This window comes from Mustela erminea, chromosome 9 (genome assembly GCF_009829155.1).
Source record: "Mustela erminea isolate mMusErm1 chromosome 9, mMusErm1.Pri, whole genome shotgun sequence".
Lineage (NCBI taxonomy): Eukaryota > Metazoa > Chordata > Mammalia > Carnivora > Mustelidae > Mustela > Mustela erminea.
Window position 1 is genome coordinate 102,053,659 of NC_045622.1, and position 16,338 is coordinate 102,069,996.

Below are 16,338 nucleotides of genomic sequence, written 5' to 3' on the forward strand. Positions count from 1 at the left end.
TCACTGGCATCTTCTACATGACCCCTTAAGCTCACCTCTACAGACTAATGTTTTCTTCTGTACCCAACCTCCATCCAAGGCACTGGAAGAGTCCAACATTGTAACACCAATAAAAATGCTTCCATCTCCCTTTTATCCCGAATTCCTCAGGCCAGGTGAAACACCAGTAATCTTCCTCCATTTGTAAATCTTTTCTGACCATGAGAAATTGAGTGCACTGAAGATGCTACCTTTCCTCACTCCTTCAATGACCACAGGTCAACAATTACTTGTATCTTCTTTTTACCCATTTATTCTACAGTGTTTCTTGGGCACCTAGTTTGTGATGGTCACAGTTCCAGACTCTTGGTATAGAGCAACGCACATGGCAACCAAGAAAGTCTGCCGTCATGGAGTTTGCTTTACTGGGAGACAGACAATACATGGATTAAATAAATATATGATGTGATGTCAGGCAGACATGAGACATAAGTCATCTATCAAGACAGAAGTGTCAGAGGGTGGGACAGTGAAAGAGAACTGATTTAGATGAGAAGACCCTCTAAGGAGATGGCATTTGCACAGATGCACTGAGGGGCCCAGAAATATTGAATTGGTGAGAAAAGCACTCCAGAGGGAAGGAAGGCCCAGAGGAAGGGAACAGTTTGGTATGTCAGGAGAAAAGTCAGAAAGGTTAGGGTGAGGGTGCTGGAACAGAGGGAGGGGGGTAGGCATGGCAGGAGAAGGTGATGGAGAGAGAGGCAAAGATCATGTGGTGCCCTCATGGTAAACTCAGGTTTTATTCCAAGGGTGATGGAGCCTCCGGAGGGGTTCAGGCATGAGAGGGAAAGAATCTGACCCACAAGATCCCTGTGGTAGCTGAGGGAGGAGTTAAGTGTGGACAAGCAAGAGGGGAAATCAGAGACCCTAGCTTGGAAAGAGATTATTGTTAACAGTTCAAACCAGAAATAGTGACTTGGTCCAGGGTTAGCAGAGAAGGTGATGAGAAGCTGGTAAGACTAACTCATGGACTGGATTTATTTAAGGAAACCCCCCCAAAATAGTTATTAGAACCCACTCAAAAGAAAAGCCTCAAATTACAAAAAAGAGGCAACGCCCAGCTTGTCCTTCATCAGTTCACGTCCAGATTTTCTCTCTCAACTCCCTTCCGACAGGGCTACTACTCCCATCGACTTAATACTTCCTGATCAGGAAACAGGTGCTCTCTACGGCCTCCACCACATCAGATTTGCACGCACTAGACAGACGTTCGAAGTCTCCCATCCGCTGCCCTTGCTTTACCTTTCCAATCTCCTCTTTCATTACTCACTAAAAGCCTCCATTGTTTGAGGCCCGCCAGGCTCCCTGCAGTCTCCTGAATGTGATTTGTTACTGTCTGCCCTGAGGCCTCTATGTATCCTATTTTTACTGCCAGGAATAACCTCACATTATCTCACTAATCCAAAATGCTCATTTCCCTTCAAGAAACTTATCAACTGACAGATTTCCTTCCTCCTCTATTATATAATGTTACTTAATGTTGAAGAGATTAGTGTTCCAAAGGTTACCGTCTAGAAAGTCCAAAAGGGTCATCAACATGAAGTAAGTAAAAACAGAATTTTATATGTATATACACATATACAAACACACATATATCTATCCATATCTCCATCTGTTTGCTTACATTATTCCAGAATACTTCTAAATGAATATATAAGAAACAGGGTTCAGAACTGGATGAGTGGGGAAAGGGCTGATAGGGAAACAGTTGACTGCAAACTTTTGTACTTTGGATTTTTGTGCAACGTGAACGTAGGGCTCATTCAAAAAATAAATAGATATTTAAAAAATGTAAATAAACCACAACACATGCTAAGTTAATTAGGAAACACAATTAAAATTCCTTAAAATTCCTAATGCAGATTTTTTCCCCAGTATGGTCAGATATATGATACAATGAGGAATGTACCCAGCTTTGTCATAGGCACTAAAGAAAAATTATTTCTGATGTGCATTCACTTGTTCCTTTAATGTGTCAGGAACGTTGCAGGCACTGGGCGTCCACAGGTGAGTCACAAAGATCAGGCTCCTGACCTCTCTAGTCACACACTTTTTTATATACTGCCCTTATATACTGCCTTGCAATTATTTCATAGCCACTCATGTGTGCCTACCAAATCCTCCAATCAATTCAGAGTGGCTGAATTCTCCACCTTAAGAATTCGAGATGATTCCCCTTAACAAATTATTAAGCCCAGTTCTCTGATTTCCATCCCCCTGCCAGGGCACGTGAGCCCACCACTCATGCTCCAGAGGCTAGAATGAGGAGGCCGGTTTTAGCTCTGTATGGGGCCCAGGACTCCTCACCCTCCCTGCTTTCAAAGCCACACTCTGATCTTCCCGGCTCGGCCTCCGTTTGGCCTCGTCTGTCCCGACTCCCTGGGTCCTGCGCACTGCATCCAGCCTTAGGATGCCTCTGCCCTCAGGGTCATGCCAACTGCAAGAGCCTCTTCTCTCATCTCTTTGTGTCTCCACCCTTTCCATTCTTCAGAATCCATCCCACATCCCATCCCCAGCTCTGATAAAGTCTCCACATTCTTAATCGTGGCTGCACATATTTTGATACACCATCTGTGTTTTAGTCTACGTATGTGACATGGGTTTCTGCTTCATTTTACCAAGCACATTCTGCACTCCTTAAGATCAGAGCCTGCACTGCATGATCTTTTGTGTCCAGATAATACACAACACAAAGTTGAGTTCATCCCTGAATTAAACTTAGGCTGGGGGAACTAATGACAACCAAAACTTCCAAAAAGGGCCAGCAGAGCTGAGCTCTGTGGAGACACACTCAGGAACTGTGCTCACCTGAGTCTGCATCTCACACAGGTGGGCCATGAGCTCATCCAGCTGAGCAGCTGCTGAGGTTTTAGGGGGATGTGAGGCCTCCTCTGGCTCTTGGACCTTACTACAAGGAGAGAAAAAAAAAATCCTAACACACTGAAACTTAGATAAATGTTAAGCCACACATAAAATACCAGAAAATGCAGTTTTAACTATTAACCCCTTAGATGTGAATAAAACTAGAGAAAGAAAGTATTTAAAAATAAGTAGTGGAGGGGCGCCTGGGTGGCTCAGTGGGTTAAGGCTCTGCCTTCGGCTCAGGTCATGATCTCAGGGTCCTGGGATTTATCCCCTGCATTGGGCTTTCTGCACAGCAGGGAGCCTGCTTCCCCCTCTCTCTCTGCCTGCCTCCCTGCCTACTTGTGATCTCTCTCTCTGTGTTGAATAAATAAATAAAATCTTTAAAAAAAAAAAAAAAAGGTAGTGGACTAAAAATCTGAATAAGGTCTCCCTGCCGTTTGTCTCTGTATCTCTTTTCTGCTCATCTCAAAAGCTGACCATAGTTCTCAAGTGCATGAAGAAAAGTGCTGGATGGGTGGCTGGCAGGCCATTCTCCCCCAAGAGTCAGGTTCAAAGTAGCTTCTAATTAAAGACCTTTAAGAAGATAATGGCCCAATATACATTTTTTATTTTCAAAGCATTCTTTTTGAAATTACAAAGTATTACACTTTCTCTCACTGTTCGGCAAAAGATAAAAACTAAGTAAGAATAAAGAGCAAGCATCAGCAAACTAAAATCTATGGGCCAAATTTGGCCATGCCTATTCCTTTACATAGTGCTGCTTTCTTACAGAGTTGGATAGTTCCAACAGAGACCTCATGGTCCAAGTTCTAAATATTTACTATCTGCCCTTTACCGAAAAAGACCACTGATAAGAGTTTAGACAATGTACATGATGTTGGTTTCACATCCATTGTGAATAAACTGATGATTAAAATTTGGACCCAAAAAACAGAATACAGAGCCAGATTCAAATACTTGCCCAATTGCTAGAAAAAATTTTTAAAGATTTTATTTGTCAGAGAGAGAAAGCACATAAGCAGGGGGTGGTGTGACAGGCAGAGGGAGCAGACTCCCCACTGAGCAGGGAGCCCGACTTGAGGCTCGATTCCAGGAGGGCGGTATCACGACCTGAACCAAAGGCAGATGCTTAACAAACTTAAGACACCCAGGCGTCCCAGGTGTTAATTTGTTAGCTAATTAATTGTGTACGAGAGCACAGAATAAAAGCTCATAAATTCTAAGAAGTAAATCATACACACCATATTCTTCTATTGCTTTAATACAAATTAATCATAAGAAATCCACCTGCTTAATAAGTACAAATTAATCCTATGTACAAATTACAGTACAAATTAATCATAAAAAATCTACCCACTTAAGAAAAAATAAAGCAATTCCACATAAATCTCAAGACGAAGAAAAAAAATTAATTGAACTTTCAACCTATTTAGAAATAGCAATGAAAGCACATAGACATACACACACACACACACCCTTCACAGAGGCGAAGCAATACATTTTTTAAGATCGTATTCATTTATTTGTCAGAGTGCGTGTGTATGGTCAGGCAAGGAGAGGGAGAAGCAGACTTCCCGCTGAGCAAGGAGCCCAATATGACACTTGATCCCAGGGTCCTTTGGCAGACACTTAACCAACTGAGCCACCCAGATGGCCCACCAATATGTTATTAACAGGAAAAAGAACCAACGAACTCAAGTGCGATACTGAAAAATAAGACACTAGAAGCAAATGAACAAAACATCCAACTCAAGAATCGAAAACAAAACCAAACCAAAATAATTAAACAGAAGAACTAAAAGCATAAATTACTGAAACAGAAAACAAATGGAAAGTGAGGTTTTGGGGAGCATTATGTAAATTTCAAGTACACAGAAAAATATGGAAAATCACCAAATAAGTTCCATAAATATCACAGAGACTCAATACTAAAACCAGACAAAAACCGCACAGTGTATGTGTGTACGTGTGTGTGTGCGAGCCTGTGTGTCAGGAGGCTGGGGAAGGGGGGATAAAAACAGCAGAAATGAGTTTTAAAAACATCCTGGCCATATAGTGTCATGCCAGTGTTTCATGCATGGTTCAACATTAGAAAAAGGATTACTAGAAATCATTATACTCAAGAACAGGAAAAAGCGGGGCACCTAGGTGGATCAGTGGGTTAAAGCCTTTGCCTTCAGCTCGGGTCATGATCCCAGGGTCCTGGGATCGAGCAGCGCATGGGGCTCTCTGCTCAGCAGGGAGCCTGCTTCCTCCTCCTCTCTGCCTGCCTCTCTGTCTACTTGTGATCTCTGTCAAATAAATAAATAAATAAATAAAACAGGAAAAAGCTTTATAAATATATTAATAGATGCTGAAAAGCAACAGAAAACAAATTCTACCATAATTCCTATTGTTGAAGCCCACGGAAAAGAAGTTTCATAACCTAATAAAATATAAAATCTATAATGAACCTCATATTTAATGGTCAAATGCTAAACACATCTCTAATTCAGAGCTCCATGCTTGGGTGCCTTGGTGGCTCAGTCCTTAAGCATCTGCCTTTGGCTCAGGTTATGATCCCAGGGTCCTGGGAGGCCCACATGAGCCCCGCATCAGGCTCCCTACTCAGCAGGAAGCCTGCTTCACCCTCCACTCCCCCTTCTTGTGTTCCTTCTCTTGCTGTGTCTCTCTCTGTCAAATGAATAAATAAAATCTTTAAAAAAATTTTTTTAAAAAAAGAAAGAGCTTCGAGCTCAGCAGGGAGTCTGCTTAAGATTCTCTTCCTTGGGGGCCCCTGGGGGGCTCAGTGGGTTGAGCCTCTGCCTTTGGCTTAGGTCGTGATCCCAGGGTCCTGGGATCGAGCCCTGCATCAGGCTCTCTGTACAGCAGGGAGCCTGCTTTCCCCTCTCTGCCTGCCTCTCTGCCTACTTGTGATCTCTCTCTCTCTCAAATAAATAAATAAAATCTTAAAAAAAAAAAGAATTTAAAAAATTAAAAATTTTTTAAAAAGATTCTCTCCTTGTCCCCCTCCTCCACCTCTCTAAAATAAAATAAATAAATAAAATCTTTTAAAAAGAGAGAGAGAGAAGAGAGGGACAAGGATCCTACTATCATTGATGGTCTATAATTTTATTGCATATTGAATTACTGCATGCATTTGAGAATACAAATAAGAGATTTATATACTGAAAAGATAAAAAGCAAAGCAATTCTCACTTCTACTTTCTCTTTTAAATAGATGGTATGATCACTTACCTTGAAAATATAGGGTAAATGACTGGATATTTATTAGAATGTATAGAAAATATCAGGATGGTTACTAGGTACAAGGATAAAATGAGGGGGTGCCTGGCTGGCTCAGTGGGTAGCATGTGACTTTTTTTTTTTTTTTTTAAAGATAGAGCACGTATGTGGAAACATGAGCTAGGGTGTGGGGAGAGTGGGGAGCACTGAGGGGCAGAGGGAGAGAGAGTCTTAAGCAGACTCCACGCTTAGCCTGGAGCCCTGCGATCATACCCTGAGATCACAACCTGAGCAGAAATCAAGAGCCAGACACTTAACCCGCAGAGCCACCCAGAGGCCACAGGGCACGTGATTCTTGATCTTGGGGTTGTGAGTTCAAATCCCATACTGGGGATGGAGCCTACTTAAAATTAAAAAAAAAAAAATTAAAAATAAAAGAAGAATAAAATAAAATAATTAATATCTTTCCTATAGACCAGTAGTAGCCAATTTGAAAATCCACTGAGAAAAAAGAACATGTTCATAATACCAACAAAAAAATTATAAAATATTAAGGAATCACTCTAACAAGAAATGTGTAAGACAGGGCACCTGGGCTCAGTTGGTTAAGCCCTTGCCTTCAGTTCAGTTCATGATCCTGGAGTCCCGGGATCAAGCGCGCATCGGGCTCCCAGCTCCGCAGAAAGTCTGCTTCTCCCTCTGACCTTCTCCCCTCTCATGCGCGCTCTCTCTCTCTCAATCTCTCACAAATAAATAAAATCTTAAAAAAAAAGAAATATGTAACACTTCTATGAAGAAAACCCATTGGTAGGCATACAAGATGCATATAAATGATGAAGCATAATATGATGTTAGTTTCTCCCATTAAACTATAAATTCAATGTAATTCATACAGAAGTCCTAATAGAATTATTCAAGTTCATTAACAAGCTGATGCTAAAATTCATGGGCTAGAATGCTTGAGATAATTTGGGAGGGGAGGAGAGAGATCAAGAGGGAAGACCTGTCCAACAGATGTGCTTTCCTATAAAGTGACAATAAAATTTGTGTCATGTCGGTAAAGAAACAGACAAACAGATCAAAGGAATGGAAGAGAGAGAGCCCAGAAACAGACTCCTGAACCATGAGAATTTTGCATATGCTAAATACGTATCTCAAATAATCAGAAACAGACTATTAGACACAGAATGCATGACAACCTATTTGAAACACAATAAATTTAGATCTTTAACAAACGCTACACATGAATAAGTTTTAAATGAATTAAAGACATAACTGTGTTTAAACATTAAAGTACTAAAAGAAAATGGGGGACATTTTTTATTATTTGGGGTGATGAAGACTTTCCTAAGAAAGGCATAAAACTCTGAAATGAAGCCAAACAGAAAAATTATTAATACTGCTAATCTCAAAAAAATTTAAATATATATAAATATTTAAAACATAAACAATATCCAAATAATAAAAAGTCTACAAATCAATAAGGCAAGCTAATAGAAACATGGGCTAAGAATTAAAAGAAAAAAATACAAGTTTCAGAAAAAGAAATTTGAATGTTTATTACTATATGAAAATATGCTCAATCCCAATCTTTAATATGCAAATTAAATACTAAGACACCAATTTTTACTCATCAGTCAAAAATGTGAAAGATTGTTAACATGCAGTGTTGGCAAAAGTCAGGGTTATTTACACATATGCATTTACATACATCGTAGATAGCAATGTAAACCTTAATAAATGTTTTTTGAGGCAGTATCTACCAAAATTTCATATGCATATATCCTTGGATTCAGCAATTTCACTTCCAAGATTCTATCCTACAAAAAATTGGAGATATACATACAAAGGCATATGTATAAGTATGCTCCTTAAGACATAAAAAAGTACAGTCTTTATGAACAAATTAAAAATAAAATAAATGGCCATATAGTTAAATAAATTACAGATACATGCTAAAGCATACTATGCAGCTGCTAAAAAGAATGCAGGCATAGATTTATATGAACTAAGGAGGATGCCTTTTTTTTTTTTTTAAGATTTTATTTATTTGACAGAGAGAAACAGAGAGAGAGTAAGCATAAACAGGGGGGGCAGCAGGCAGAGGGAGAATCAGGTTCCCTGCTGAGCAAGGAGGCCAATGTGGGACTTGATCCCAGGACCCTGGGATCATGACCTGAGCAGAGGGCAGACACTTAACCAACTGAGCCATCCAGGCGCCACAAGCTAAGGAAGATTTCTAAGATACATTGTTAACTTAAAAAAGCAAAGCTCACAACAATATGAAATCTATCCTTCCATCCATCTAAATTTATAAGCACATATACATACGTGTGATTTTGCATACGCAAAGGAATGTAAGGAGTCATGTCTGACAGCAGTTACCCATGGGGATAGCAATTAGGTAGTTGGAGGATTCATTCGAAGGGAGGGGGGTCTAACTTTTTACTCTGTATATTTCTGAATTATTAAAGCTATTTTTACTATTAAAAGGCTAAATATAAAGTTCATGTAAGTATAGAAAATTTTAAAACTGCAGAGAAATATAAAAGAAAAAATTAAAATCACATATAACTCTTCTTTTGAAAGGCAATTAATTACTCTGGACATGTTGGCTTACACCAACTATGCCCTTCTATGATTGTGCCTAATTTTGGAAAATTAGAATGACCTTTTTTCATATCTTACAGTGAACATTTTCCAAATCTTTATTTTCTTATCCAACATTGCATTCATGGCTAGTGCTTATTGTCCACCCTATATGAGGCCCTCCATAAAAACACTGCATGTTTTCTCTAAATACTAATAACAACCTTAAGAGTTAGGTATTTTCAACCCCAGAAGAAAAAACTGAGGCTTAGAGAAGTAAAAACTTTGCTCCATATAATACAGCTGGTAAATCACAGAGTCTGGGCCTACAGACTGCAAAGCTTATGATATCTAACACCATGCTCAACGATCCTCCAAAACAATGTTTAAAGGTTATCCAGCTTTCAAATGTAGAATGTACCATAATTTATTAAACCATTTATCATTAGACACCTAGACTGTTTCTGATTTTCACTATTATAATGCAGTATATAAGTATTTGCATTCATATCTGATTATTTCCATAGAGTAAATTTTGAGAAGTGGAAACACTGAATCATAAACGTAACAGACTCTGGAGTAATGCTGTAATCAGCATTGACTAAGCTTAGCTAACAACCCACCAAACTGACTCTGACTCTCCATCCCTCCCTCTCTGTCTCTCTTTCCCTCTCACATACACATATACACAAGCACACACGCACACAAAGCCATAAGTAAAACCAAATATTGTAAGTCTTCCACTAAATATTTTCAAAAAATGAAAACGTAGATGTACTAGTTTACTTATTTGTGTGTGTTTACCAACCAGCAAAAAGGCAGAAGGAAAACATCTTCTTCTCTTAAAGAAAAAAGACTCACTTTTGGGTACCACATGTCCCCTACTGATTTACTTATGTTTGAGTATTTAGCTATAAGAAAAAAGTAGGAGGAAGTGGGTACCTTCCCCTTTGACGATAAAAGATTTTGTCTTTTAGGTATAACATGGCCTCCTGCCAGGCACAATTTTTTTTCGTTTATTTGTTTAATCGAGGACCAAAATGGTCAGATATGCACATGCCTGATTTGGTCCTTGAAGGAGTCCAAGAAAGAGCAGGGAGCTCCTTACAACACTTTGGGATCATAATCCCTTAGTCCTTGCTGCCATAGGCATGTGTATTGAAAGTACAAAAGCAGCAGGGCTGTCAGCACACTCTCTGCTCTGTTTCCCCATGTAGAATAAATGTGGCTTTTTTTTTTTTTTAAGATTTTATTTATTCATTTGGCAGAGAGAGACATGGTAAGAGAGGGATCGCAAGCAGGGGGAGTAGGAGAGGGAGAAGCAGGCTTCCCACCATGCAGGGAGCCTGCCAGGACCCTGGGATCATGACCTGAGCCAAAGGCATATGCTTAACCGACTGAGACATCCAGGCGCCCCTAAATGTAGCTTCTTATATGGGTCTGTATGATCCTAAAAACCTATCCATCTCACACTTGGGGCATCCTTGTGCTTACTAAAAAAAAAATACGTACCGATTTTTAGCAAGAGTCCTAGAGCAGGAAGGAAAGAGAAGTAGACCATTTTTATGATAACCTAATAGTAACTGAGTCAACAATATAATATTCTAAATAAGAATGGAAAGGCCTTAAAGAGTTGGTGATGACATCACTACAGGAAGTGTTCCAAAAAAGAGAGGAATCTCGAAATCAAAGCTCCTTTGAGGTGTCCCCTCACATCTTGAAGATGGTAAAAGTGCTTTGCTACATCATGAACAACAGTCTAATTCATGAGTCAGTGATTTTAATAAGATCCAAATACAAGAGATGTGTTTAAAAGAATACAGACTCCTCACGTGAGGGGCTTCTCTGTGCTGGAGTTTTCCCGTTCACTCCTCCATAATTTTTTTATGAATTTTTTTCTCCTTATTCTTACCAAAATTGTTTTTGTTCATGTGCACATTTCTAAATTATTGTTCATATTGCTCTTGATATATATAACTACACTAGAATTACGATCACATCACTTAGTATTGAATACAGTTTCAAGTTTGGGAGTAATACTCAGTTCACTTAAGCAAGCTGAAGGAAATCGTGGACGCTGGAATGTGGGAGTCAGTTTCTCAGTCTCAAGTGCTATCTGTACCTGGGAGCTTTATCAGCTCCGAGTTCTGCCAGTCATAGGGATTTGCATCAGTCTATTACATATTGACGAGACCACCTGGATTTCCTATCGGTCTCCCACGCAGATCGACAGGGCAAGTATCACTCCCTACTTGGGGAGGTAAATCAGTCACTGCCCACTCAGGAAAATGCAAACACACTGGGAGTAAGCAGAAGGAATTCAATCCAGAAGTTTGATTACACAGGTGATGGCAGAACTAAAGAAGCAAACAAAAGATATTAAAGTAACTCAGAGATTAGCCACAGCAGGTAGCCATTAGGCCAAAGGGACCACCGCCACCAACAACAACAAAAGGCAAAGTTGCTAAAAGCCAGGGGCCAGGGCAGATAGGCACATACTGGAACTGCAGCAGATGGATCTTGCTCTAGCCAAAGCCATAAATGAGATGCAGCTGCTGACTGGGATGACGATGTGGTGGAGAGACTAGGGGAGGGCCTGTCCTGACTTGCTTGCCCTGCCTTCCGCCCTCCAGCTCTCTGCACAGTGCCTGCCACTGGTCGAAGCCTGAGAAAGCCAACAGGGGTCAGCTCCCCTGGAATACAGAGCAGACCAAGAAAAAGAAATGGGTCCGGTGGGAAAAAGATCAAAAGCTTAGACACTGGCATGCCATCAGTTGATCACAATGCCAGTTACACAGGAAAATCGGTGTTGGTCATGCTGGTTTTTACGTTCTGCGGGCCTGTGGTCACTAATATTTCTACTGAAGTCCTGGTATCCTAGTTTTTAAAAGTCAGTATTTAGTGAAAGCCTATGCGTGCCAGGCACTATTTTGTTGTTGTTTCGCTTATTTTGATTTGATTTTATTTTTTTTACAAAAAGGATGGACAGTCTCCTGGAACTGGAATAAACTGGAAATTATATTAATAAACTGGCCTTACTCCCATAGAAGTAGAAAGTGTCCTCAGGTGGGAAGTTATAAAAAGACTTCATGATAACACAGGTCCTTCCCTTATTTGGCGTCCTATGTGTGCACTACTGGCGGCAATTCTAGAACCAAATAAGGTGTGGTGTGATACTCTTTACCAGCATGAACCTTTGTTATCTTGTTTCCCTTTTAATTAGTTAAGCCCTTCAATTTGTTTCCCAGAAAGCTGTCTGATTTTTTTTTTTTTTTTTTTTTTTAAGTTACAACCACTACTTGAAGAGAAAACAAGAAAAGCAGCCTTGGCCAGCAGAAACGATTTAGTAAGTGGATCTGTTTCAGTACATAACGTTTTTAAAAGGAAACCCCCTTCCCCGGCTAAATACATCTTGAGCAAATATAGAAAGAAGAAGTACCGATTCATTAGAAGTATATTTTCAGTAGTCTGCAGCAGAGACCCTCTTGTCTCAGTCTGACCCTGATCCTAGATCTGGTTTTGGCATCTTGCTAAAATTTCGTTAGGTGTTTCCTCTACCATGAACTGGAGCATGCTATTTAGAGTGGTCCGGCAGAAACATATGGGGTGACTCGAACTATTTGCACTTTTTTCAGGTGGTGAAGGAAACAGCAGAGCCCACCAGACTGGACAGCCCATCTAGAAGCCACATACCCTGAGTAACTGCCAGCTGAGCTTGGCAGAATTCCACCTCTGCTCAAACACCATGAAAGAGGAGGAGGGACTTAGCAGGAGTCTAATAATGAACACACGCTAAAGCAAACTGTTGTCCAAACATGGATGGATGATAACAATTATCTCATAACTTTAACTTTTTAAAATATTTAATAAAAAACGTACCTGTAGATATTGGGCTCCTGGATATGGGTCGTATACACGAGCTGTACCTAAGACATATAAGTGACAGAGAAGAGCAGAGAATGAGTATCTTTAGAAGAATGTTGGCACTCATCTACACCCTGAATTAGAGGATGTTTTTAGCTTCTAAATGGGACTGATAACTAGTATATCTCTGAGATCATTCACAAGGCAGAGGAATACCAGCCATCCTACAGCAAAAGGCCACATTCTAAGCAGAGAAGTTGGCAATGGGAACAAATAATACTGTCCCTTTCCCTGCCCCCAAAGCAAGAAATCGGGAAGTTGATCGTACTCACATAGGAACCACAAAACAAACAAAATGAATCAGAACAGAGTGCCTGGTGGCTCAGTGGGTTAAGCCTCTGCCTTCCGCTCAGGTTATGATCTCAGGGTCCTGGGATCAAGTCCTGCATCGGGCTCTCTGCTTAGCAGGGAGCCTCTTTCCCTCTCTCTCTCTCTGCCTGTCTCTCTGCCTACTTGTGATCTCTCTCTCTGTCAAATATATAATTTTTTTTTAAATCTTTAAAAACAAACAAATAAATAAATAAACAAAATGAATCAGAACAAAGCCCCTTAACTAGACAGGATGGTGTCTAGGGGAAAACTATAACCCGACTAAATTTAACATACAAAAAAATAATAATAATAATGTGTGTTCTTAAAGGGTAGTTGACCAGCAGCTCATTTATTTATTGAACAAATATTGACTGAGTGCCTGTCATGTGCCAGGGCCAGGGATGCAGCAGTTGAAAAACAAATGAACAAACGAAACTTGTCTGCCCTAACCTTACACTATGGTGGTGAGAAACGGGTAAAAAAAAAAAAAAAAAAAAATTAGTAAGAAAAAGAATAAATCTATTAGTACGTAAAACTCATCAGAAGGTGGGAGATGAGAAATGGGGGAGGGATGGCAATTAAAATTATATTGATCAGGGAAGGACTCACAGAGAAGGGGACACTTGAGTGAGGACTCATAGAAGGTGAGAAAGGTAAGCAGGTTTCAGAGGGAACGCGGTCCAGGGGACCCTCTGAGGAACAGAAAGGAGGCCAGGGTAGCACGCACAGTGAACTGGCGAGACAGGGATGGGAGTAAAAGGGGCCAGATCAAGCAAGTAGGGGGACCGTATAATTTATTGTTCAGAATGGGATGTTTTTGAAAGTGAATGAGGGGATTTTTATTACCAAAAGTAATACCACATAATTTTTAAATATATATTTATTGACTAAAAATTTGGTTTTATTGTATTGATAAATCTACAAAATACTTCCATTGAAAACTTCTTTTTTTTTTTTTTTTTTAGAGATTTATTCATTTGCAGACAGAGATCACAAGTAGGCAGAGGGGCAGGCAGAGAAAGATTGGGGGAAGCAGGCTCCCCACCGAGCAGAGAGCCTATTGCAGGGCTTGATCCCAGACCCCGAGATCACGACCGGAGCCGAAGGCAGAGTTTTAACCCACTGAGCCACCCAGATGCCCCGAAAACTTATTTTCACAATAAAATTTTCTAGAATACTTTTAAATGACATGTAGCTGTAAACATCAATTTCTTCTAAGATTTATTTATTTTAGAGAGAGAGAGAGTGAGCACATGCAGGGGAGGGGCAGAGGGAGAAGGAGAGAGAATCTCAAGCTGACTCTCCGGTTGAGTGAGGAGTCTGACGTGAGGCTCCATCTCACGACCCTGAGATCATGACCTGAGCCAAAATCAGGAGTCAGATGGTTAACCAAATGAGCCGCACAGTTGGCCCTAAACAATAACTAAAAATAAAATAAAACAAAACTTTTATATTAATTATTTGAATATTTTTAAACAGCACAGTAAATAATTATTCTTGATATAGACTCACATACCTTAATTGGTTGCCTAGCCATTGTTGTCTCTAATGTTGTGATGCAGAAATTTTTCTGAAAGATATCTTTTTTTTGCCTTGGTTTCATTTTTGAAAGATAACTTTTTAAAAATATGATCTTGTTATTTTCATAGTTTTTAATAAAACTGCAAACTTCTACAGTCTCCGCAGAAAATACTCCTGCTTGACTGCTGCTAATTCTCTAAGTTCAGGACATATTCTGCTAAATGGAGAATATCCTCAATTGTTTCTCATATTAAAATGTATAAATATTGCTACCCCAATATTTTCACAGATGCTATATTTCTGCCTCCACTCAGAGCACCTTTCTTCAGTAATGTTTTTACAAGATGAGCTCTTAAGTTGTCTCTATTCATGATTCTTTTTAACGTTTTGCCAAATGTAGATACTGCAAAATCATAGGCCTTCACAATTCCATCCCATTCTGGTGGAGAATATAAATTTATCCAATTAAAATTAGAAACTCCATCAAAGGCAAGATTTTTCCAAAGCACAATTTTCAAATTAGGTAATTAAGACATTTGAGCTCCCATCTTTTAACTTGTTCAATTCCTCCGCAGCTTTTGTCAAGAGACATTTGAGCTCCTTCCTTTTTGCAAGCTTTGTTTTACATAATTGCAACTTGCTAAAAGCTTCAAAAGCTGAATTTTCATGCTACATTCACTGAATAATTTGATTAAATATTTTTGACTGATTTTGCACATAATGCAACCTATATTTAAGTTGCTTTACAAAGCATTTTTTCAAAGGCTCAGGCATTTCTAAAATCTGACGGACGACAGGCAACACAGTAAAAGCCGATGCAGCCATGCTGAAATGTCTCTGTATTCAACATCAGCTTCTGTCACGAGAACTTTGTAGACGAGTTATATATATGTACTGCAATTGTGTAAGTACATATTTGTAAATTTTGACATTTGCAGTTTCTACTTTGATTGGTGGAATCCTGCCGCTTCTTTGGAAGCAGTCATGAATTTTGTGTACAATACAACCAATTCCAAGCACATTTCTGCTTTATAGATTTTTACATCTGTAAAGAACTTTTTTTTGTTTACCATAAATCTGTGCTCCACCAAAACCTGTATTCATATTACTACCACCCCCCCCCCACCCACTTTGTCTTCAATGTTGAACTTTCAACTCAATTTATCACGGCATGAACAACATCAGATGTTTTAATTCTTTTTGACAGAAGAATGAATGTCCAAGTATTTTTATTTAGATCCTTTGGACTGGATGAAAAAAAACAAAAGTTTTTGGAATTAACAAATCTTCTGACTGAGGCGGCACTGATATAAAGCTGACATTATTTGGTGGCTTACGAAGGGAGCCAACTCAATCATCACGTTTACTTTAGTTACAAGCACAAGATCCCTTGAAACTGAAAATGAGCAAAAACCAACTTAGAGGCATCACTTGATCCAAACAGGAAGGTGTACTTCCCTCTGACAGGCAGACACAACTCTTGCAACTGTACATGTTAAAGCATCAGGCACACTCTTCTTAAACTATTAACTTCTGAAGGAGAGGCTGATGCTTCTTCCCCATAGCTGTGTCTTCCTGTCTTCCAAGGGGGCAGTAACCTCTCCACTTGCCTCCAGGGCGGCCAGGAAATGTTGGCAAATATTTTGTGCAAATTACACATTCGTCATCAATTTCTTGAGAAGATTAAACATGTAATTTTGGATTTGGTTTTGGTTTCAGCCAAATGCTGCTAAAAGCATCTACTGCAAAAATAAAAGCATTGCCAAATAATAAAATAGCTACAGCTTTACATGTACAATTAAGGCCAAAACTGCTTTACCGAGAACATTTAGATTATGCTACACTCAATGCAATGCTTAGCCT

The 16,338-nt window shown here is 39.5% G+C and overlaps 1 protein-coding gene and 1 long non-coding RNA gene across 2 annotated transcripts in view; one reads left to right on the forward strand and one right to left on the reverse strand.

The window, feature by feature from the left end:
• LPXN (leupaxin) overlaps positions 1 to 16,338 on the reverse strand; it is a 34,958-nt gene that overhangs the window by 12,106 nt on the left and 6,514 nt on the right. Inside the window, exons 3-4 of the mRNA XM_032356690.1 lie at positions 12,598 to 12,644; positions 2,848 to 2,947 (exon numbers count right to left, since the gene is read on the reverse strand). Of these exons, the coding sequence (XP_032212581.1) occupies positions 2,848 to 2,947; positions 12,598 to 12,644 (147 nt within the window). The remainder of the gene's footprint in view (positions 1 to 2,847; positions 2,948 to 12,597; positions 12,645 to 16,338) is intronic.
• Positions 10,400 to 12,413, forward strand: LOC116598223. Its single transcript, XR_004289006.1, has 3 exons — positions 10,400 to 10,444; positions 12,005 to 12,064; positions 12,354 to 12,413. It is a non-coding gene; the product is annotated as an uncharacterized LOC116598223 (long non-coding RNA).